The sequence below is a fragment of the Anser cygnoides genome, chromosome 13, assembly GCF_040182565.1.
Source record: "Anser cygnoides isolate HZ-2024a breed goose chromosome 13, Taihu_goose_T2T_genome, whole genome shotgun sequence".
NCBI classification, from domain to species: domain Eukaryota; kingdom Metazoa; phylum Chordata; class Aves; order Anseriformes; family Anatidae; genus Anser; species Anser cygnoides.
The window spans coordinates 14,137,976-14,162,167 of NC_089885.1; the positions used below are offsets into that span (position 1 = coordinate 14,137,976).

Sequence of the window (24,192 nt, forward strand, 5' to 3'; positions counted from 1 at the left end):
CCGCGCAGGGCCGGGCCGGGCCGGGAAGGGCAGGGCGCAGCGCAGCCGAGCCGAGCGGAGCGGAGCGGCGGCCGGCCGGGGGAGCGAGCCGCCCCCTCCTCCCCGCAGGGTGCCCGGCGGGCCGGCGCTCCGCCTGGACCATGCCGATCCTCCTCTTCCTCATAGACACGTCCGCCTCCATGAACCAGCGGGCGTATCTGGGCACCAGCTACCTGGACATCGCCAAGGGCGCCGTGGAGATCTTCATGAAGGTGAGTGCGGGGCCGGGGGCAGCCGCCGCCGCCGCCCCCCCCCCCCCACCGCGTGCCCCCCCCGGCCCGCTCACGCCGCCTCTCTCCGCTCTCTCCGCAGCTGCGGGCCCGGGACCCGGCCAGCCGCGGCGACAGGTACATGCTGGTCACCTTCGACGAGCCGCCCTACTGCATCAAGGTAACGGCGCCCCCCTCCCCGCCGCCGCTGCACCCCCCCCTGCCCGCCCGCCCGCCCGCCGCGGGGAGGCGGCGCGGCGCAGCCCCGGCCGGCCCGGCGGCGGCAGCGGCCGCTGAAGATGGCGGACATTTTGCTTTTGTATGGAGGAGAGAGGCTGAGGGCGCTGCTGAGATGGAGGAGGGGGGGGGGAGGAGACGGGCGGCAGCGTGATTCACCGCCCCGCCGGGCCGGGCCGGGCCGAGGAGGCGGGCGGGAGCCGGGCTCCGCCTCCCCCTTCCCTCCCCTTCCCCGGCCGTTGCCCGCCCGCCCCCCGTGAGGCGGCTCCGAGGGGCCGCGCCTCGCCTCGCCTCGGCCCGAGCCGCCACCAGCCGCGGGTCGGACAGAAGGAAGCAGCGGTGTGGGTGTTTTTTCTTTTTTTTTCTCCTTTTTTTTTTATTTTTCCATCTCCCTGTCTTTTCCTGCTGCTTTTTTATAACCCGCACCAGTTTTGTGCCCTCGTGGTTGCGACTCGGGGAGGCAGCCTCCTGCAGAGCCGAGCCGAGCTGCCTGGCGCTGGCTCCTGGCCCTCTCCTCGTTCCTCAGCGCTGAGGCACGTCGGGCCTGTCATGGGTCACGGCGGCTGCACCACGAGGTTACGGCAAGAGAAAAAAACGGTGACTCGCTTAAATTGCAGCCTCCAAATCGCACACGCAGGCGTTCAGCTGACGTTTAGAGTGTTCAAAGCATTCTACGGAACACACGGTTCTTGCCCGAGCTTTAGAATCCTCTCGAGGAATCCTGGAATAGTGTATTTGCCCTGAACAATATAGTAGTTCTATGGGAACTGCTGGGCCTTAGACCCCCCGTATTATGAAGGCCATAGAATCATAAAATATCCCGAGTTGGAAGGGACCCGTAAGGATCATCGAGTCCAACTCCTGGCACCACAGAGGTCTACCCAAAAATTCAGACCGTACGGCTAAGTGCACAGTCCAAACGCTTCTTAAACTCTTACAGGCTTGGTGCAGTGACAATTTCCCTGGGGAGCCTGTTCCAGTGTGCGACAAGTCCACATAAAATCTTGTTGTTGGTTATCCCAGGGAAGAAGAGACAGGCCTGCCTAGATCCCCCAGTAAAACTTGGAAGAAAAGTTGTGCAAAACAATTGTGCTTGCTGATGGTGTCTGTCCGCATCTTTTGGTAATAAGGAAAGTTAATTATCAAGACCCGTGAATCTTGGGTCTTTCCATCAGCAATATATTTACACAACTAAAAGTGTGGCCTGATTTCTGAGGAAATAAGTGGCTTTTGTGAGTCACTTGCTGTTAGGCCTTCACATTATTATTACAACTTTACATTGTGTTGTTATTACATCTTTCTCTTCTGTTCCCTTAGAAGAGGGCACCAGAAGTACTCATATTTCTGTGACTTGGAACCACCATATTTCAGTTACAGAAACCTAGAGTTTGTCAAAAGACCTTGGTCTGCCTTGGGGGGAGAGTTTTTATTTTTTTTTAATTTATTTTTTAAAGATATAACACATCCCTTTTCCCCATCCTTGGTTGTGGCTAGATGCGAAAGCAGAGTCTCTGTTACCTCACTGTTAACCATGAATTTCCTGTGTTCAGGGTTTTTCCTTTAAGTTTTGTGTCAAGTATTTTACAAGAAGGCCATTTTTTTGTTTGAAGAAGAAACCTTTCCACTGCAGCGCTAGGAAGGATACTGGTGATGTATTACTAAAAGTGACTCTTCTGGTTGGAGATCTGCGTGATAATGCTGCAGGTTGTTATCAAATGCTTTACGCCAGATCTGCTGAAGAAAAGTCTTATGCTTTAAATAAATACAGAATTATTCAGGTTGGAAGAGAGCCGCAAGATCATCTGGTCCAACCATCACCCTCCTACCAGTATCACCCACTAAACCATGTCCCTAAGCACCAGGTCCTAATGAGCATCTGCGTTCCCAGTTCTAGTAGATAATGACTGAAATAAATGGGACTATGTGGTACCCATTGTAAGATTAAATCATATTTGAAATACAGTAAACGACCAAGAAAACAGATGTTTTGGTTCTTGTGACATGCCGTGCCTATCTCTTTTAGAAATTCTTTCTCCTTTTAGCGTGCTGATTTTCAAACTGGACCTTAAAGAATGTGAAAATGCTTTTCCAAAACTCAGTAATCTGTGGGAACAGGCGGCGAATCTAGTAAATACGTGCTTATAATAGTTAATAGATCACAACTTCAGTTTAACTATTACACAACTGCTTCACGGCACCACATAAATTAACATGGTTAGGCTGTCACCCTGTCTCTTATTCAAGCAGAGAGAGCTTTACAGCAACAGTGTGATTCTTCTCCGAGCTGAAGACGTGTTCTCAAGGCTTTTTACTGGTATTTATGGTGCCCTTCTCTAGGGTGTCCTAATAACCATATTTATGCCAGGAAAACGTTCTAGTATAGTCCAGATTCCGTATGTCTTAGAAAATGCGCTTGTAAAAGAAATAAAATACAGTTTCTCTGCACGCGCTGCTGTAGTTAGATATCTTATTGGCTCTTTTGATTTAGAAAAGGAGTAAGCAAACTTGGCAAGTGAACGTATTTTGCAAGTCTGCTTTCCAAATATGTGCATTAGCAACTGTTTTCTGTCAAATGTCTGCTTTATCCTCTTTTTTCTTTGTGTAATTTAATTAGTGTAAATCATAATATCACAGATAGTTCTTAAGGTTAGCAGGGAACTAACTGAGGGAAGTAATTACATGGGTTATCTAAGAGATGAGTTGTATGTTTCAGAGTTCATTTACCTGTAGCCCTAAAGTATTTTAAATCAATGCTGATTTTGGTTTTGGTGGAAAAGAACATCTCTAGAAAACATCACACAAATAATGGTGTTTTTCTAAATGAAAGGGTCCTTTTGTAGCACAAGTGATAGGCTAAGATGATGTGTTTGGAACTGTCTTCAGCGAAAAGTGTCTGAAATGATTTGAGACCTGTGGCTCTTCTCCCAGTCGTTCTTGTTGTTACGTGACTGCCCATAGCTCTGTGTCACTTTTAAATGGAATTACTTAGCCACTGAGTTTGCAGCGTGGCTCTGCGAAGGATTGGGGGTGGCACCCCTCTAAAGAGGGGACGGGGTACTGTCCTAGGAAGGTGGGGACAGTAAGATGGAGGAGGTGGGAGCCTTAAACAACTCCCACTCAGCACAGAGGCCTCCGAAGCCACCTCAGCTGCGTTGCTCTCGCTGGCTGCATCGCGCAGAGATGGTGATTTGTGATACGAAGTACGATGTCTGTATTAATGGGCTGTTGGAGCTTGCTCCATCCCATCCGCGCATCGACCAGATACCGCTGTACCTCCCAAGTGTGCCAGCCTACCCCTTTCTGCAAAAAAAGTGCTGGGTACCAAATGAGTGGGGAGGAGAGCGAAAACAAGCCAAGGGTATTATTACTTGCAGTTCTGCTTTCCCCACAGCGTGCAGCTCAGAGACACGCTAAGGGTTGGCGTACCAGGAACGGTCTTCTTTGGCGTTTCCTTCTTTGCATTTGTTCAGTTGATTTTTTTGAAGCTGCATGGACTTCTAGCATCCTCAGATGTTTGCTCTATAGCTGAGTGCGTGTCATGATTTAAGTGGGAAAGATCTTAAGCCGGTTTCTTCGGGTTTTCCTGTATTAGGGGTGCTAAAACAAAAGCACGGGGAGAAGGGGAGTGTCTTCTCACCTGCTCTAGTTAACCCAAGCTTTTGCTGTTTGCCAGCAATTCAGAAAAGAGGGAGGGAGGTTTCAGCAAGATCTATCTAGATTTCTCTGCAAATGGAGCTTGTGCCCAAATCCCTGCCTAAAAAGAGTTTTTGAAAAGGAAAGCAAGATTTAGCTCTTTTTTTTTTTCTCCAGTCTTGATTTTGTTAAACCTCCCATCTTGTGGTTTGTGGTCTGCTTGTGGATTTGTGTTGCAAATGGCTACTTCAGTCCCAGAAAAAAACAATGGTGGTCTTACGTGAAGTTATTGATTAACTGGGCTGCCCTGTTCCCATGGGACTGATATCTGGCTGCTGACAGTGACACGGCCTTTCCTCAGTGCTTGAGGAGTATTATTTATGGCAGGGTCATAGAATTACAACTTTTTGTTGAACGTTCTTGTGAGACTCTGTAATGACTTCCATAAATGATTCGGTCACAAGTCTGGGGACTGGGAGAACTTAAGTTACATTTATTCTGCTGAATCTGAAATTATATGCGTTTTTTCTGTTTGTGTCCTAGGCTGAATTCAGGAGTCAGTTGTGACTGCACTATAAATAGATTCCTTGAATCTGGGTCCAGAAGGACGTATGTAGCTGTCTGAGAACTAGCTCAAAAGTCTTAGTAGTGTGTGACTGCTCTTTGAAACTTCGCTGTTTGCGGAACGCCTGCAGGTGATAGCTTTAGATTAGTGTCCGCTGTGACTTTGAAGAAAACACTAAGGCACTTACTGAGGGAAGAGCGATCACTGCGAGCCATGTTGGGGAGGTATTAGGCTTTTTTGGGATATACTGGTAAGCGATGGGGAGAACAAGTGTTAAGAAATTCTTCAGTGGCCACCTCTTGTGACTAGAAGTGATAGATGCTTTTGGAAGCTTTATCTACGTACTGTGGGAAGGCAGAAAGATTGATAGCCATAGCCTGAAACTATGTGCCACGTAGGCAGGAGAAAGAAAGTGAAAGAGAGGTACCTGAGATGCAAACAGGAATTAATGGGATGCCTTCCGTGTCTGTCACTGATCCTGCTGCTCTGAACGTGTGCTCTAGAGCTAAGGAGCAATGTGTGGGAGCAGCCTTCATGACGTACTGTCTGGGTAACCTCTCCTGTCTCCCTGAAATCCTCCTAACAGGTTGAGCTCGATGACCTTAGGTTTTGATGCCAGATTGGGGTACGCTAGAGGCTGGAATAGGAATTTGTGCAGGGCTGTAAGAGTCTGTCAAAGAGTACTTGGCATGTGTAGATAACCTCTTCATTTAGGATACTGAAGTAGTGCTTCAAAAGTGGAAGTTCATAAGGTCAGGCTCAGGGAGACGAACTTTGTTATCTCATTTTCTGAGCTGCAGAGAAACCCGACTGTGAAACCTGTTGGGTTTGAGGCAGAGATCTTCAGGAAGGCTGCCTGAAGTGATAGGAGGTGCATTTGTGGGTGTTTTAACTTCTGTTAAGGAAGACAACCAGAAGAATGCCTGTAGCAAATGCATAGCATGATCTTAAATTGATAAGCTTTTACATGAATTTGGAGATACCAGAAATCATCAGTTTTATATGTTAACAGGGATGGCTTTTTGCACATGCAAGCACTCAGTGGTCTGACCTGTCTGGAAAAGGAGGTATGTACGACTGGAAGGGTACAAGCTGCTAGTGAGGTGTGCAGGCAGGTTGGCAGCGACAGGAACAAGAGGGAAGTTGCTATTTGGATAGATGTAAAAGGGAAAGAAGGCTGAGGTAAGCGGGAGAGGCCTATCTTTCTCTCCACATATGCTGTAAATACCATACAAACTTAGTGAATCTACCAGCCAAGAGTTACTTGGAAGAGAAAAAAAACAGGCAGAATATAGTACTGAAGGACTGGACGGCATCTAGGTGGGCTACACAGTGTGTTATTGGTAACTAATTCAGGAGCATACATTTTGTGCTTGTTTATTGGAGATATGCAGCCAATCCTCTCACATCAGCAATTCCTCCGTACAAATTTTGAGTCATTCCTGGCAATGTTTAATCTGCTCATGTGTCTCAACACATCTTTCACTGCCTGTGACGTACTAAGCAGACCTCTCCTCCTGTCTTCCAATACCGGTTCTACTGTGCTTGGTTTGTTTTTTTGTCACGGAGTTTGTCTATTTTCACTGGACTGACTTTCAGCGTAAATGACTGGTAGCTTAAAACCAACAATTGCACTTACTCTGTTAGACACAATGGATTTAAGAAGAGAAACAAACACATGTCATTTACTTGTTTAAGAAGCACTCAGGCAAATCCCGATTGTCTAGTTCTTTTTGAGGACAAAACAAAAGCCACAGTGCTGTTTGAGAGTCCCCCACCAGTTTTTACCTTCTCCTTTCTCTTTAACTGCTTTATCATGCAAGTCTTTGAATGCAGGATGCGTGCACTGCGTATGCATGCAAAAAGGCCTTTTTTTTTTAAATTAAGCCTCTATCTTAGAATTGAACAAGTAAGGCCAAAGACAGATAAAACTTTATTGGTGAAATCAAAATTCTGGAATTATGTTACTGAAAACTTGAGTATCAGTTGGCGTCCTTGTAGCAAGCACGCAATGAAGTATTATAGCCCCTCTTAGCTTATGGTCGCACTAAGTGGGTTTCAGCAGACAGCATCCTTTAAAAAGCACGTTCCCTTTCTTGAGAAATAATGCTTTGGGTAAAGCTCAGGCATGCTATTAAGCACGTATAAACATGCTATTCTTCCTTCTTGTCCTGAGTGACTGCTTCACGCTATCTGCCTTTGTGTGGGACTTAGGGTCAACATGCTCATGCAGGAACTGGTATGGCAAGGAGAAAGGCTGTACTGAGGAGTTTTGTGTATGCTAATGTACCATATCCTTTTTCAATGACAGTAAAATTCAGAGTGATTCGTTCTAAAAGAGAGAAAGAGTTTGCTACAGTCTGAAATTGAGGTCTCTTGTAAAAATTCAAGTTCAAGCAAGGTGGTGATCGTTTTTGAAGGAAAGTGATTTTAAATGGGAGGGCAGTTCACAAATGAACTTTTTCTTGATTGATGTGATAGACCAAACTCTGCTTGGCTGTCGCCTTCACCCTTAGTTTTGGAAGTCAGTTAAATACTTGAACATGCGCTTTCACCAGCTACCTGCCTTTCTGGGAAGGGAGAGTCTGTGCTGCAATGTTAATTGTTAATCAAACTATTTCAACCAGTTCTGTTCCTATTGGAGTTCGTAAAGTAAAACCTTGCTTTTTCATCTGAAGCAGGTTGTTCCCCCGCACTGTGGGGGAGATGCCAAAGAATTTGAATGGAAACCAGCATCTGTTGTTCATAGACACAGTAGCAATTTATTTTTTCATCTTTTTATTTGGTTCTTTATTTGATCTTGGACACATTCAAAGATGTAAGCCCTTAAGACTACAGGATAAACTAGACAAAAGTAGATATGTTTGCACTAAGAGGCTTAACTCATCCTCAGTGCAAAGGTCGCTTTTATTTTAAAAATAGAAGCTTAAAATGTGTAATCAAACAGTTAAGTTGGATCTCTCTAGTTGTATTCTTGTTGTGAGATCTGCAAGAAGGAAGGTGCTTTGTGAAATCGATTTCTGCCCAGTGAAATCTTCATTGGCTGCCTCCTTCCCATTTATGCTGCTTGTATTCTGGTTTTGCATGTGCATCTTCTAATTTCTGTTGATATTTGCGGTGGAAGTTCTGGGCCTTGCAGCCTGGCTTTGTGGTATAACTAAGAATAGGCACAAAATACTTCTGTGATGTCTTCAGAATGGGAGTTTATTTTTAACCTTCAGGAAAAGCTAGCTAATACGGTTTAAAATGCTGAATCTTACTTAGTGCAACAATGGAAAAGGTAATTAAGGCTGCTGACACTTGTACAGTGTTCATCCTTGCACGGTTTGTTGAAAAAGCTTGCCAGAAGGAACAGTGATTTGCAGCAGCGGTGCAAGAGTGATGTTCCGAGCCTGTTATGGACAAGACAAAACTTAATGCTGTCTCCTACAGTATATTCATACTTCAGATAGTTGCAATCTGGTGGGGGAAACAAGTCATTTCTGTACTGTGTGACTTTGAAAGGCAGCTTGATGTCTTCTGGAAGATGAGTGCTTTTAGAGGGGAGAGCAGTGCAAGTGTAAGGGCGCTTTGAGAAGATTCTGGATGTCTCCAGCCAGTGATTCTCTTCTTCTCTTCCAATATTTTGGATGCCCATGTTCCTGGCTTTACTTAATGATGTAGGCTACCAAAAACACAAAAGGGAGAGGGCAGTTGCTGTTCTGAATTTTAAATGCAGCTTATTATTTAATAAATTCATGAAATTCATTCCTGTGATTTAGGCTTGGAAGCTTTTCTTCCTTCATAAACCTTATTCTTACAACGTACCAGTTAATATATAACTCTTACGCTTTTACCACCACCGAAAATGTATAGTAGGGAGTAATTAAAATATCTTTTCCTTTGCATTTTTCATGTTAATTTTAGAGTTGTCGGAAAACGATTGTGTAGTAATCCATCTTAAATATAACAGTGTGTTCTTCTAGGGTTAAGGTTTTAGTAAAGTGCCAAGAGAAAAAGTACGTTCTTGTAATGAAACTCGGTTCTTGTGCAGATCAGAATCTGTGGTTCTCCATAAAGCTGTGTGGGTCTGTGTGCTCAACCTGCAGCGTTTCAAAGACTAGAGTTTCTTTTGGTGTAAGATCTGGCACCTACAAGTATCTCTGAAATTTAAACTACTTCGTACCAGGTAAGTCAGCCAGAGCCTTGTTTTCTTCTAAATGATTATTTATTTATTTATTTTTAAACTAAGAGGCCAGTCTCACTTCTTACCCAGTTACTGTGTTTCTCTGCTCGGGCTCCTATGAGAACCGTCCAGGAAAGCAGCGTAGGAGATGTTAAATGTTAAAATCAGTGCTTCGGAGCTCCCGCATTTTGCTTTTGAAAGTGGAAGACAGTCGTTAATTTGGCTTTGGTTTCTGGGATCTTTTTAAACTCTTGAAAGTGTGAAATAGCGTTTAAAAGTACAAATCTTGGTGAGATGGATGTTGTCAAGAGCCTAACTTAACTGCAAACAAAGATCTGCAGTGTGCCTGAGCTGACGTTGCTGTGCTGGGTTTGTAAGTGGGAATAATGCATTAGTGCCGGTGTTCGTAGCGTGTCAGTGGTAGAGCTGGTAGATTTTTTTAATTAATAAAAAAAATGTTTGTGGGAACATCTGCATCTCTTGAGCCCGGACTCGGTTCCTTCAGCCCCAAAGTCCTGCAAAGGTTCTGAAGCTCAGCTAGTTGCTCCTGAGTTGGACGGCTCCAGAGCAAAAAGCTGGCTTACCCTCCTCTAAAATCAAACCGACAAACACCTGGCCACCACCAACTCCTCCAAAACATGATTTTTTTTGCCATATCAAAGTTGGCATAGTTGGCTAGGCTATTTAGTTGAATTTTTCAATTTGTGTTCCCTTCAGTGAGTACATGTATTTAATTGTGAACTAAAGTCTTTTTTTTGTTGTAGCAGTGCCTTAGATAATATTTCCGATACAAATTGGGGAAATTTGTTGATTAGATGACCTCTTTCAGATTTGGTTCTTTCCTGAGATCCACAACGAGCTTGCAGTACATGTAACATTTTGGTGAGCTGCGCTGGTTCTGCGATGTGCTTTTGGAAGGAGGGGGAGGAGTGTGAGATTTTTCAAAATGAACATGGATCATGCTGTGTCATCTCAGCTCTGTGCTGTAAAGCTGGAGGATCGTGAGTAATTCTTCCAGTTCCAGCAGCGTGCCATGAAGAATCCGTTGCGATGATAGCATGCTCTGTAACCTCTTAGCTTTTTTCCTTGTGACTTTTCCAGCAATGCTGAGAGTAGGAAGGGGCCAGGAGGACAGAGCGAGGGGCTGACTGGCGTTGAAGGCAGGTTTGGTGGTCTGGAAGAGCAGAGGGCACTACGAGTCAGTGGGAATTCCTGATTGAAACAGCCGTGTTTCAGCTGTTCCACTCGGTAGTGTTTTTTAAATACACCTATAATGGCATTCCTAAAATGACTGCTATGCTACTGAACGGCAGCACATAGCCTCTTGTTTTGCTTACTGTATGAGAGCTGCAGATTGTTTGATTAAATCTGTTCCCTTTTCATTAAGCTGTTGCATGGAAGGTATCTTGTTCTGGTTCAATTCTGTACTGAAATGTCCCAGCCTGTTGAGCATTTCTCAGGAATAGCGCCTTTTTATGTCAGGGTAGTGTTCTTTCATTTAGGTAAGAATGCTTTTAGAAATGGGGTGGCACCATGGTCCCTTTGCTTTTTATGCTTCCCTTTCTTCGTGTGTAGTCTTTTCATCCTTGTGCAGCAAAAAGTGTAGCAAGTGTTCCTGTCAGAAATACATGAAATATTGTTGACCGAAAAGCTCGAATCCAGAGATGGATTAAAGCAGGAGCAGCAGGTAATGAATAGAAAGGTAGCGTGGACTTTTTTTTTCCTTAGCATTGATTATTATTATCACTTGATTCTAGGCATAGCGTACAGCTTTAAGTGATCGTATAGCATCTCCGTTTGACACTTCTAACAGGAGAAGATGCTGCTTTGCTTCGAATTCTTGCATTAACAGAAGGCTGCAGTGCTCTTGCTTTGTTAATGGCCCTTAAGAGCCTATCTGCTAGTATTTTTCATGGATATTATGCTTAAAGATTAATGAGTCATTTTTATATAATCATCTTGATTTTTTTTTCTTGATGAGAGAGCATTTCTATATCTTCAATATTGAATTCATCTCAAAAGGGCAGTGAACCGTACGTAGTTTGAGCTGATTTCCTAAGGTGTGTGTGTTGGTTTTTTTTTTTTTTTGGAGTATCGTAGAGAAATATTTTTTTCCATATAAAATGAAAATTATATCTGTGTAGTTGACCGCCTGACAATATTGCACTAAAGTCTGGTTTTGATCTTGTTTGTATTCACTAATATCACATATTTTAGAAAACAAGCTGGTGCAGCCTGTCTTTGTAAATGAGTTAGTCTTCAATGGGTGCACCTACAGGAGAGCTCAGATGGGAGATGTGTGATGGAGGGGGAGCTCCTGGTTCACTTTGAAGACCTGCCTTGGCGTGTAAGAATGGGATTGCTTTGGGATGAAACAGAACTGGAAGATGCACTCCAGTTACTGAGTTATGATAGGTCTACGGGACAATGCTATCGGATAGCTGAAGTATATATATTCAGAGGTAAAACCCTGAAATGCAGTAATGTGGATGTCATCTCATTAGAGACGACTCTGTTGTTCTGCAAACCACCTGTTGTTTGTGCTGCCTTGCCTGCTGGCCCAAATGCGGCCAGTGAATAACATGGTTTTTCTTGCATTTAAACTGTTTCAAGTTGTGAAGGGAGAAAAACCAAAAAACCTGGGGAGGGAAGGAAGGACTTTGTGTGTGATATCAAGGTAAATAGTGAACAATTGTGGTGCCTGGAAATGGGTGGAGGTAGAGGACAAAGGACAGCATTGATTTAAAAAAAAAAAAAAGTCACAATGTGTCAACTGTGTGGGATTAAATGAATCCTCTACTGGAGTATCTTGTTTTCATAAAGATATATTAAAATAGTTCATACTTATGTTCTCTTGGAGACATCTTAGGTATATTTTATATATATATATATATATATGTTGTGTAGATTTATTCTGTTGACTGCTGTTGCCTGTCAAAAGTCTGCTCTGTATTTAAAGAAGCACCTGACCACGAAGTTTCAGTCTGAGTGCCTTACAAAAACAGAAATAACTTGACAGGAAGAAAAAAACTTGCTTACTGTACACAGCAGTAGCATTAAAACTAACCTGCTTCTCAGTAGCTCTAGCATAGGAAGGACCACGTGGCGCTTCTGTACGCTTACTGTAAGTGAATGCTGTTTGGGCTTACGGAAGAAGAGTTAAACTTGTGAATTTACCATCAGTTAAGATATTCTTCCAATGAGAAGTTGTGAAAAGATGTTTTTTCTAGGCTGGGCTTGCAGCAAACAGTGACCTGGGTGACCAGAGCTTGTCTCTCCTGTGTGCGCGTTAGGGTCATGTCTAACACTTACCCTGAAACTCTGTTCCATGTTCTGCTTTGCAAAACCAGATTTTTATGTGACAACCTAAAGATGAGCTGCCTTGGCTCGATAACCAAAACATACGTGTCTTTATGCCCCCCCCTTGCCCTGCGATCTTAATTTGTTGCCGAGAAGGCCCGGGGTAAGAGCTGCTTGTGTTTCAGACCCTTACCTGGGGTGCCACCCGGCAACGAGCCGAGTCCAGTCCTGTGTGCTGCGGGCATTTGGTGCGGAGGTGTTCTGCTCTAAGAGGCAGGCGGTGTCACGCTGCCTGTGCCAAGAATGAAAAAGAATTGATTTCAGGAGTCTCTTCACTAAGGGCTGTTGGGTACCGTGCAGTGACAGGACTGGTGGGTTGCATGGAAGTAACTGGAGCGCGCAGGGCCTGAAACTAGAGAGGAGTTGCTGCAGCTGAGGTAGGGACGGGACCTGAGAGCTCTGCTGCCTCCAGTGGCGTTCCCAAGTATTTGGAGGGGAGTCTTCTGCCTGTGAGTTGGAGCTCTTGCTTCTCCTGACCCATTTGTTCAGTGCAAAGAAACGTTTGAGAGAACGAAATTGGTCGGTGATGCAGGTTGTGTGATAGTGGCTCGTGTTAGGAATTTTAAATGTTAAAATGGTACGGGATGTTTTTAGAGCACCTCTCTTCCACTGCGAGCTATTTCTAGCTAGTAAAGCTCTGAACACCAACCCAAAAAAGGGGGTGTAATGTAGGCACTGGCTGTTTTCTGTACCTCCGAGCAGTGTTACCCTGCCCCATGTGCAGAAGGGAGACGAACGGTACCAGGACCTCTTCTCCTCTCCCCCTTTGGCAAGTTTTGTCATAACTAAGCTGGGTTGGCCAGTTCTCAGTGTTGCTGTCTTGAAAAATGAAGATTGTAGTCGAGAGAAATCCCGTTCCAAGGGGAAGGTGGGGCAGGGAAGCTTTAGATTATATAGGGGAGGGTCTTCCTTTCTGCAGAGCATACAAAGCAGTGCTGGGGCTGTGTTCAGGAGATCTAAAAAGAAGTGAAATTGGAGAAGCAACCTCTGGCATTATAGGGAGTCAAAAAGAATAATTATTTTCCCTAGGACAGAAATACTTGATTCTTACAAAGATATGAACAAATTTGAGTGATGATCACAAAGTTACTAAGTGAACAGAAAGGTAACTTGAAAATTAATCATTTCAGTGACTTGGGAGGCAAAATAATCAGCTGGTTTCACCTTCTTTACATGGCACTTAGAAATTCCTAGCAGGAGTGGTTTCAGATTTCACCAGTTTCTTTCTTACCTTACTTTTTCCAAATGGATGTCCCTGACAGCCTAGCGTGCCTCAGATTTGGTATGCTGAACTAGCCTCTGTTTTCCTAAGATGGATGCAGTCAGTACCTTGAATTACTGCAAAACTTAACTTAAAACGTGTTGTAGTATCTAAAATCAGTTTCTTATTGGGGAAACACGAGCAGAACTACAAATATCTGTATGTTTAAATAAATACCGAGTAGTTACTATAACACAGGCTGTTGTGATTGGCATGCTAGATTGCAAATTGTCTCCTAACTTGGAATATTATTTTTGGTAATGTCACAATTTTTGAATGAGATGTGAAAGCAGTCCTGTGAACGATGAACTCTGCAGCTCTGCGGTGCGGCACCTCCTGTGAAAGCAATGAGAAGGAAGGCCTGAAGGCTCCACAGCAGCAGCTCCCCGGGTTTCATGGAGCTGGCGAAATCAGGAGCGAGTGCTTTGGGCCTGGGGTTCTTGTGGTCTAATGTCAGGTGGCTGGCCCTGCCCCTGCAGGGTGGCCGAACCGCGCTAAGAAACGGTTGGAGGCAGCCATTCTTTGGAGGCAGTTTGCTTTGCTTTACTAAAGCATTTTATAAGATGTTATTTCCCGTCCCTTGCAACTGAAATATTCTTCTGTTTCTTCAGTGTGTTGAAGGTCTCTTTAAGTTACTGTTTATGAGTGGGATTTTCTTCCACTGCTCAGCTCTATTCCTTCTGATGCTGTTAGTCTGGTAAATAAAACCTCCTCTTGGCTAGTTTTTTCACCTTGGCGTTTGCCTGAATCCTATATAATGCGGGGCTATCTACTCACAAAAGAAGCCATTTGACCTCACCTGCTTTTTGAAGCTGCTGAAGCACTGCTGGAGTGGTGTGGCGAAACGGAGCAGGGCATAGATTTGTCTGAAAACCGAGCCACAACAAAAAGAGTTGCTTCCGAAGTATGTAAGTTTTTGGTATGAGGGCTTGCAAAGGCCAAAGCCGGGAGCTGGAGGCAGCGTGCTGCTGCTCCTGGTGCCGTAGCTTCCAGGTCTCGGGGCGTCGGAGGTGGTACCCACAGCTTGCACTTGGCAGCACAGAAGGCTCGGTGACACCGCATCTTTGCCCCTTCTTGACATAAGCAAATAGGGTGAGATTTTAGCTTACGGGACTTGAGGTGGTTTGTTGTCTTACCCCCCCCCCCCGCAACTGTCTTTGAAAGTTTTTTGGTATTTACATAGAGGCTAAAGTTGCTTTGTTCATCTAAACTAGCAAAAGATAACGCCGTAACATGGTAGCAAGATAAAGGCTGCTCAAATTGCTATTAATAAACTCGGGGCATAAAGCTAAGTGGGAGTGTAATGTTGAAGATAACGAGAAATTACTCCATGTTAGAATTGGTTCATAAACAACTAAAATAACCGATACTTAGTTTTGACTTACAAATCACTGACCTGTAGAGGATACGTGTTTTGGGTGTGTTCGAGTTTGGTGGTCTTAACATTTGTGTGTGGTGGATTTTGTTTGTTTGTTTTTAAATTGCTGCTTAGCATTTCTGCTGGCAAGTGGAAGTAGTGTTTCATAAAAGCAATGTTTTTTTTTTTCTAAGCAGCATTAGTGGTAGTATTTTGAATTTAGGAAGGATTATTATTTAATCACTTTAAAGTGCTTTGTTGAACTCATTATCCATATGCTTTGTGTTACATACTTGACTCTTTATTTTTGCCCTAAGAATGATTCTACTGCATGTATGGAGAAGAGAAACTAGGGTTTCTTGGGCTCTACTTTCTGTCTCTGAAATACATGTTTGATTACCCACATTGAGCGGAGTCTTTCTGGGAGACCCGTTTTACAGAAGTAAGCCTTCTTGTCATTAACTCTGGTGTTTTTAATTAAAAAACAAACAAAAACTTTTGACGTTAGGTTAGTGAATGTAGTACGTTAACTTTATCATATCTTTATTTTAAAACTGTGTATGAAATCAGGAAGCGTTGCATTTGCTGTCCTTGTTCACTTAATTAAAAATTCTTTGGTATTTTCCTGTTTATTCGAAAGGTACAGGTCTCCTCTGGTTTATCTTCGAAGAACCTCCGAGAGGTGCTACAATGAAAAGTAGTTTCCTTCGAAGACAAGCCACTGGTGACGAGCTCCTCCTTGTATATTCAGCTTGCTTGGTTGCCCGCTTTGCAGGCGGTTAGCTGACCGCACTGCAGCCGCATCAAACGCGGTGGGAGTTGGAAGCCGAGCAAATGTTTTCAGGATGGGAAAATTAGCAGAATCCCGAAATATCGGTGAAGCCCGATACTGTTTATTTAGAAAATAAACTCTTAAATTCATTAGAGTTCACATGTAGAGTTGCAGGTTAGGAATAGTGTTTCCTTTGTAAATGTTTTACTCCCTGATGTGTCTTTGCTGCAAGGCAACTCAAATAGCAGTCGGGTGGAAAAACACCTTTTGAACTACAACCTGGCTGTTCCCAAGAAACGTTACTCGTTCGATAGCTGTTTTGTGCCAGGCCAAATGTAGCAGTTTCGCTTGCACTGAAGCGTTGATAGAGTTCATACAAGAAGTTTTTTCTAATTGCTCACTTAAAGGAGAAGTTCTGGATTTTGGCTGGGGAAACCCTCCCCAGCTTGGCACAGAGCTCACTCAGAATGACAAAGCTAGGGATCTGAAGAACGGCAGTTGTTCGTTAGGGGATGATGTATGCTCTGACGTTTCATCTGGAGATCTGGAACCCTCTGTGCTTTCTGAGCTGAGGTACTCAAAGTGCGCGTTTGGGGACTTTGCCGTCGGAGACCTCGGGACAGGCAGAACAGCAAGTGATGAATACTCCTGGGGCAGTGACCTCTCGGGGGGTTTTCCTGAGACTTGAGATAAGCTAGAGACACTGTTCGTTAGTTGCAAATTTTCATTAAACATTTTTTTAGGATAACACATCTTGTTGGGATTTGGTGGTGGTGTACTTTGGGGGTGGAGGTAAAAGATGATTAATGCTTCTCCAAAAGGGGGAGCCCACGTTGGCACTTGTTGCTTGCCTTGGGCTAAGAGCATGCGTGGGGAGTTGCAGTGGCCCAGCTGATGAGATGCCGTATTTTGTTAAGGCACAGCTGGGAGGGAACGGATGGTGTTGTATTGACACTGACCTGTCTGATTGAACCCACGCTGCACAGTGCCTCTGAACTTTGAGTGCGGTTTGGTGATGAAGCTAAGCCAGTCTTGTCCTTCCTTTGCCCAGTGCAGTGTTTTTCTTCTCCCCCTGCACTGATACGACTCTTGACTTGGTTGAGGAAAGCAAACCTGACCCAAACCTGTTCCTGGTAATTCTCCTTATGGTAACTGAAATGGTAAAAGTGGTAAATGAACTTAATTAAATTAAATGCCATGAAATGAACCCATGGGGAAGAAAAACAAGAAAAACAGTAAAGTTAAGCAAGAGTCACATGGTATATTAAAAATAAGCATATGAACTAAACTCGTATGTTTATATACTTCCTACTTGGAGAAATTGTGGGAGGGAGAATATGTCACTAGGGAGCAAAGGTGACAGTCGTTACTGCTGCTTCTTTTCTTTCTTTTTAACTGTTACTGTTAGATTTTTAACTCCTGTATATGCATATGCACGTTGCATGTGCATCCTTTCTTCTAGTCTTGATTTGTGGAGGAAAGGATGGAAGGGAGGTGGGCATAAGACAGGAGAAGCAAAGACGCTGCTGCTTGTATCTTTTGTCGTTGCTCTTTAGTGCTCTTCAAGCACTAATGTGTGTATTTTGTCAGTATCCCATTGTATATATACTGTATATTTCACATCAAGTTCTGCAGACATGGATTAGGTGTGTGTAATGTGTAAGTGATGCAGTAGATTGAACAATGAGGGATATCCTTTTTCTGGTGGGAAGGGAGGTTGTTGTCAACTCACAGTTGATTCTAGTTGTTGCAAAACTGAAAAGCTTTTTTGTTTTATGTAACAGGCTGGGTGGAAAGAAAACCACGCAACGTTTATGAATGAACTGAAAAATCTGCAGGCATCAGGACTAACAACCCTTGGTCAGGCACTCAGATCTTCATTTGACTTGTTAAATCTCAATAGATTAGTGTCTGGAATAGACAACTACGGACAGGTAACAATCTCTTTCTAGTCTTCCTTTTTATTTGTGTATGGTTCTCAATTATAGTAGGGAGGGATTTTGGTGGTTCAAGTATATCTTTTTGCTTTTTCTGTTTTGTAATTGTTCTTTTGGATAGCTTGTGTGTTAAATCTTGAAAGTAAATTGTTTTTCGTTTTACATTTTCTGAGCATACCATGAAATACACTAGCACTTTTTTTCTTTTTGAACTACAAAGCAGTAATGTAAATAACCCAGAGTATAGATGTACAGTTGCTGCATTGGAGCATGTACACTGGATGGCAGCACATCTGCTTTTCAGTTTTATTCTGTCTGTAGTTTGTCCTGCCTTTCCCTTTTCTCACATTTGGAAATTCCAGTTAAAAGTACTCTGTTTTTTCCGCACTGCCACCATAAATTACTGAGTTCACTGAGTTGCTATGTATTAACTTACTTATTCCTTTTGTGGAGTAGAAGGGTTTGTGGCCATTACTGGAGGAAAAAGATCAGTAATTCTAAAAATGTGTTTAGAATGCCTGTGTGTGCACGTGCAGAGTAGCACTTCTCACATAGTTCTGTGTGGTTCCACACCTGTTGAAAGAAAACTTCAGGGTTCTGAAAAATTGCTCATCTTATTGCTTACTTTATAGTGACAATAATCTACAACTGAGTGTTAAGGTTACTCCTAGCATTCCTGTGCTTTTGTCTCTAGGGAAGAAATCCATTCTTTTTGGAGCCATCTATTTTGATTACCATCACAGATGGAAACAAACTGACAAATACAGCTGGAGTTCAAGAGGAGGTAAACTTGGATTAAATTCTTTCGAATTATGATCTTGCAAGTTGGCACTATGCTGAGATGAATGCTAATTGTTTTTATCCTGCAAAGAGTACCTCTGTTCCATCAGCCTATTCTACAGAGAAGAGCAACTAGCTATGCTGTTGTTGCCCAAACCCCTAAATTCATAGCCCAGGTGGATTTCCAAACTATAGCTTCAGATAACTAGTGGATAGAAGAGAAAGGGAGTCCTTTGCAGAGTAATGGATAAATTTTGATATTATGTTTTTAGATGTCTTGTCAAATACATGAAAATACTCCTAAATCTTCCTTTAACAGCTTCATCTTCCTTTGAATTCTCCTTTGCCTGGAAGTGAACTAACCAAAGAACCATTTCGTTGGGATCAAAGACTGTTTGCTCTAGTGCTGCGTTTGCCCGGAGCTGCATCTGCTGAACCAGAGCAGCTTGGGAGTGTGCCTACCGATGAATCTGCTATCACACAGATGTGTGAAGTTACAGGAGGTAACTGGATATTACTTTGCTTTGGCTTATGTTTGTCATTTGCCTTAAAACATTTATTTCCCTTTGATGAATCTTCACCTCTAGCTTTTTTTCATATGAATTACTCAGTGTCCATCTGAATCTGTGTGGTGCTTCTTGAGCTTGGTTTCCTGTTGCACAGGAGAACTTTAAAATAAAACCATATTCATATTTTAGATCTAGATCATTTTCTCAAGCACTAGTAGGAGGGATTTGAAAAATTCTTGGATTGTCCTTCAGAAGTTGATGTTGCTCACTCATGAGATTTGTTATTTAAATGTTGAGGTGGAGACGTATTACAGGGATTTTAATTCTGCTAAAGGGCTATTAAGCTAAATTTAATCTTAAAATGATTAATTCTGGAGTCTGTTCCTCAAGATCGTCATCAGAATTTTTGTTAAATTGGTGCTTGAAAGTGTTGCATGGGAGAGGAAGTTCGGGGATGTATTGGAGTTGATTAAGTTTGGGTAGACAAAAGCAGATAGGGCATGCAGACTTCGTGAAATTGGAGATTGTTAAGGGCCTTTATAAACTTGGCCTTGGTCCAACCTGATTTCGCCTTCATGGCTTTTTTATTTTTTAAGCAAATAGTAAAATCTAAGCAGGTTGTTTTTTTTTTCTTCTTTGGTTTAATTGCATTTGAAAAGTATTTAACATCAACTACTACTAATCTTGTTGCTATTATTTTAGATAAAGCTGAAAGTCTTGGCAGTATGGCTTACGTAACAAAATGTCTTTCTTAAATTACAGAGGGGAAATATGAAAGCAAGCTCTGAGTAATCTTAATGATCTCTTGTATAGGTCGTTCCTACTGTGTTCGGACACAAAGAATGTTGAATCAATGTTTAGAATCTCTAGTTCAGAAAGTCCAAAGTGGAGTTGTTATTAACTTTGAAAAATCAGGACCAGATCCAGCTCCTATTGGAGAAGGTACAGTAACCACTTGTTCCTGTTAATGTTTAAAAAAAAAAAACGTGTTGTATGTGCATGTAAATCCCCTTTAGTGTCTTAAATTTTCTTCCTTTTAGCTTTTCACTGTAGTGCACAGGATTTATCAGATGCCTAGTCTAAAAAAGTGATTAAGCTATAGAGCTTATGTGCTTCAGCGGTAGAGTTCTGATTTCTCTTTAATTACCCCAGATCACTGTGGATGTACTTTTCATAACTTTAGGGTTGTTTGTTTAGCCTTGTCTTAGCTACATTTTTCATTATATTTTAACTCGGTAAGTTAAAAAGTGCTGTATGTTTGCACGGACTTGAATGGATAATCTACCTGCCTGCTACTGCTAGCTCTCCTGTCACCTTTTTTAAACTCTCTTTTTGGAGGGCTGAAAGAAGTAACAGAGGGAAGTGAATATTTGTAGGAAGTGGTAAAGTTTGAATTGCTGCTGTCAAAACTTTGTTTGAAATGAAATAAGTTTGGGACTAGTGTATTTGAGTCCGTAATCATTTGTGAAGTAATTTCAGCGCTGAATTTGCTGGACATTTTCGTTCTGTTAATTGATCCGAAATACAGTAAACTTCAATTGAGTGTTCGTAGCTGCAAGTGAAAAACTCAGTGCAGAGAACAAGGAATTATTTTGATAGCTGCAAGTAAAGTACATAACGGAATAGAAAAATGCATTCTTAATGTGGACAAATCTTTAGGATTTGCAGAACTTCATGGCTGAAAGGAAGGAGAGAGCTGACCAGTTTATAGTTAGGAAATGAGGAGGTTTCTGGAACGTCAGAAGCTTAATAGCTTTTAGGGTCCCCGAGCACACTAGCACAGCCAGTTTTACCCCTACTTTCCTTTCGTTTTTTAATCACCTTTTTCTTGCTTTATATATTTTTTTCTCTTTTTGCTTAGTAATGTCGTTCTATTGTAAGTATGCTTAAGGCTTTCCTGTAAGGCCTTGCAGGGTAGCACTTCAGCAGATTCTTGGGTCTCTGTTGGCACAAATGTTCTTCTATGTGGCAAAACAGCTGGTGGAAATGTTTTTTTTTTTCTTTTGTCACATTTTAAATGGTAATGTGCTGTGAGTACATATGCACAAAAAGATTGAGAGCTTCTGTCTTTACATAAATAGTGGAAATCGTCAACTGAAGAGAAATGCGATGCTGTTCACCAAAGTTTTAAAAATCACTGTACATACAATGCAGAGAAATAAAACTGGTATGTAACTGAAAGGTGTTTTGCACAGTATTATTGGCTAGCTGTTTAAAGCAGGGCAATTCAGTAGAGTAAAATGTTCTTCAGATGAAAAAGAGTCTTGGAATACATGATCCCTTCTGTGTCACTTGCCTTGAAGAGCAGTCTTTGAAAAATAATTCTGAGATTCTGTACTGCTACAGACTTCTTTGTGCTCAGTGTGGAGGAAGTCTGTGCTGGTACCTCACAATGGACTGACAGAACACTGCTCTTCCCAGTGGACAGCGGGCTTTAAGTGATTTGTGACTTCTTACTAATTAAAAATGTGACAAAAGCTGCTCCTGCCAGATGCATCTGACTTCTCCATGAAACTTTTCTTCACTTTCAGTTTCCATGAGTGGCAACATCAGTCAGTGAGCTTTGCATCCCATATAGAAAGGCTGTAAATGCAAATTACTGGTCTTTACAGGTGCAGCAGAACTGAAAATGGTAGACTTGCTGTTGCATATCAGATGTATGTCAAAGTACTGAACTTGGGTGAATAAGCAGACCCAAATAACATTTTCCGTAATATGAAAGTACCCTGCTGCACTAATCAGCTAATTGCTGTGCCACAGGAGCAGAAGGGTGGATGTGGGCAAATGTTTACATTTTTTCTCAGATGATGTTGTTCTATGCTTTGATAGGTGGTTTTTTCAGCCGCTGATGTGAAGATCCTGTGTCTTTGAAACAGTCGTAGTGAAACATCGTATTGGTTGCTAATAGAAAAATTTTCCTGGGAGACAAATGCATGCCATGTAGCTTTTTATTTTATTTTTTATTTTGCTTTGTTTAAATTTTAGATGGACTTGTTGATTCATCCAGACCCATCAATTCATTTGCTTCTCAACCGTGGCATAGTTGTCATAAGCTCATTTATGTACGGCCTAACCCTAAAACTGGTGTTCCTGTTGGGCATTGGCCAATCCCAGAATCTTTTTGGCCTGATCAGAATTCACCAACACTGGTAAGTCAAGAACTGAAAAAAAGATTCTACACCTACTTAAACAGACTGAAAATTAATAATCAAGAAATTTTTGACTTTGTGTTTGCTAATGCAATCTGTCTTTGCTTGAAAACAATAGTTAAAACTTTTTAACAGAGTAGTATAATCTAATGTAGATACTGTATGCTGTGATTTTTATTTTACTTTTTTTATCTGGAAGCATTACTTCCATGTGTATGGTTGATTAGTTTGGTTTAAAAAAATCTTCAAAAGATTATAAAATTGAACTCCGAATTACTTCATATAAAGCTTCTGACTAAAATTTGTGATATAAAATCCATTTTGGATGGAACAACGGCGTATTTATTTTTGATAAGGAGGATAGATCAACCATATTTTTTTTTAGTACTTCAGATGTGGACTCTTCTTTCACTAGCAGAAGGAATTAAAACTGAAGTAGAAGAGTTACCCATTCAGAAAATGAGATAAAAAGATCATTAACTTCATTCATCCTTTCTTAATGAAACAATCATGCATTTGGCTTATCTCGCTAGGCTTTCTAGGTGTCTCTCTTGCTAGGCATGTTCTCTTCCTAAACTTTGCAAGTGCTCAAGATACAGTTTCCCTCCCCCCCACGCGTGATTCAAGAAGAAAAAAATTCAAACTCAACAGGGAGTATCTTGAGGATATTCTTTGTGAAGTGAGCAGTTTCACATCTTCAGTTCTACGAACATCAAGCTAAGAAGCAGAGTTGGAAGTTTCCTTTAAACCCATCTATGATATGGGTTGACTGGCATGGAGGCTTCTAAATATCAAGATAAATAGTGGAATGCTAACCATATTTTTCTCTTTGTGGGAAGAATGCGTGTGCCTGTGTGCACATGTATGTTTTTAAGTTAGAGAAATATTACGTTAATTTATATTCTGTTGTAGGAGCTTGTCCCCTATGTTTTTTGAAATAAATTGGTAATTGAAAGTTTAAGCTTACAAGATAGTAAAATGTATGTTTATGAATAATTTGTTTTCTTAGCGTTGATTTGTTTACCGTAAATACTAGATAACTGATGTGTTTCTCCACTTCCTTTTAGCCTCCACGCACAGCTCACCCTGTTGTGAGATTCTCCTGTGTTGATTGTGAGCCAATGGTAATAGACAAGCTTCCTTTTGACAAGTATGAGCTTGAGCCTTCGCCCTTAACACAGTACATCTTGGAACGAAAGTCTCCCCATACCTGCTGGCAGGTATTTGCCCTTACGTTTCTACAGTCAAATAAATGGGTATCCTGAAGTGGCAGTACCTTGGTTTTTGTAAGCCTTGGAGAGTTGGGGTCTGGTGTGAGAGTCTGCAGTTGATGAGAAGAAATGTGTCAAGGTTTCAGTTACCTTCTTTCTAATAGAATTATCAGGAGTTAGAATGAGTGATCCCTCTACAGGCTTTGTAATCTCATTTAATTCTGTTTCTAGGTCCATTTCATTGTGCTAAGAAGTGTGTCCCACAGGTTCCATTCTTGGCTAAATTGAAATTCTCTGTAGGCTTTCATTTGCTTTTGGGGAAACTATGCTAGTTTCTATCATAGCTGCAGATGTTGATTAGGTAACAATTTCCACTAATTGATTGAAACTGCTAGTGGGAATTGAGTGGAAACTGTTGATCTTGTTGATGAGATTGGCCTAGAAGAAGCCAAAGTTCTGATGTTGAAATCCTTTGTCACATGCTCTTTTGTGATTTTGGATAGGTGATGTATTCCTGCATCCTCTGTAAAATAAGGCTTGTAAATCCCTTCTAAATGGTGTTCTTGTAAAGGGTAGCTTAATAGGTACAAGAGGAGCTTGATTAGTGTGGGATCTTACCCGGAAGGATGGGACTGGAAGTCTATCTTCTATTTTTGTTTGCCTAATAAATATTAAAACTTAACTGAAAGCATAAGATGTATTTTTGAAGTTAGTTTTAATTGGAAAATTGAAGTTACTTCTAATAAACTTACTTCAAAAATGGTCTTAAAGCATTCATAGATAAATTATTTGCCTAAGTTCTCCAGACAATCTTGTTAAATTTTCCTGCTATTTTCCAAAAACTGCTTTTCTTCTCCCACCTGCTTAACAGCAGACCCATGCATACTAGGGAAACGGGCTCAACATTAAGAGTGTGGACACTTGATGTGATTGAAAGATGTTTCCTGAATATTCCTGTTTGTTATGCTTGATAGTATGTGTAAGACATTTTAGATTTCCTTTTATCAG

The 24,192-nt window shown here is 42.0% G+C and overlaps 1 protein-coding gene across 6 annotated transcripts in view; it reads left to right on the plus strand.

Annotated features, from left to right (window-relative positions):
* LOC106037436 (integrator complex subunit 6-like) overlaps positions 1-24,192 on the plus strand; it is a 37,771-nt gene continuing 13,579 nt past the window's right edge. For 2 of the 6 annotated variants that reach the window (XR_010834854.1, XM_067005166.1), the window contains exons 1-8: positions 1-251; positions 352-429; positions 17,383-17,532; positions 18,230-18,319; positions 18,635-18,818; positions 19,638-19,766; positions 21,810-21,973; positions 23,041-23,193. Coding sequence is in view for 3 of the 6 variants with exons in the window: in XM_067005166.1 (XP_066861267.1) it covers positions 141-251; positions 352-429; positions 17,383-17,532; positions 18,230-18,319; positions 18,635-18,818; positions 19,638-19,766; positions 21,810-21,973; positions 23,041-23,193 (1,059 nt within the window). In the remaining 3 variants the exon portion in view is untranslated. The remainder of the gene's footprint in view (positions 252-351; positions 430-17,382; positions 17,533-18,229; positions 18,320-18,634; positions 18,819-19,637; positions 19,767-21,809; positions 21,974-23,040; positions 23,194-24,192) is intronic. The other 4 variants (XR_010834852.1, XR_010834853.1, XM_067005165.1 and 1 more) reach the window with 3 other exon arrangements.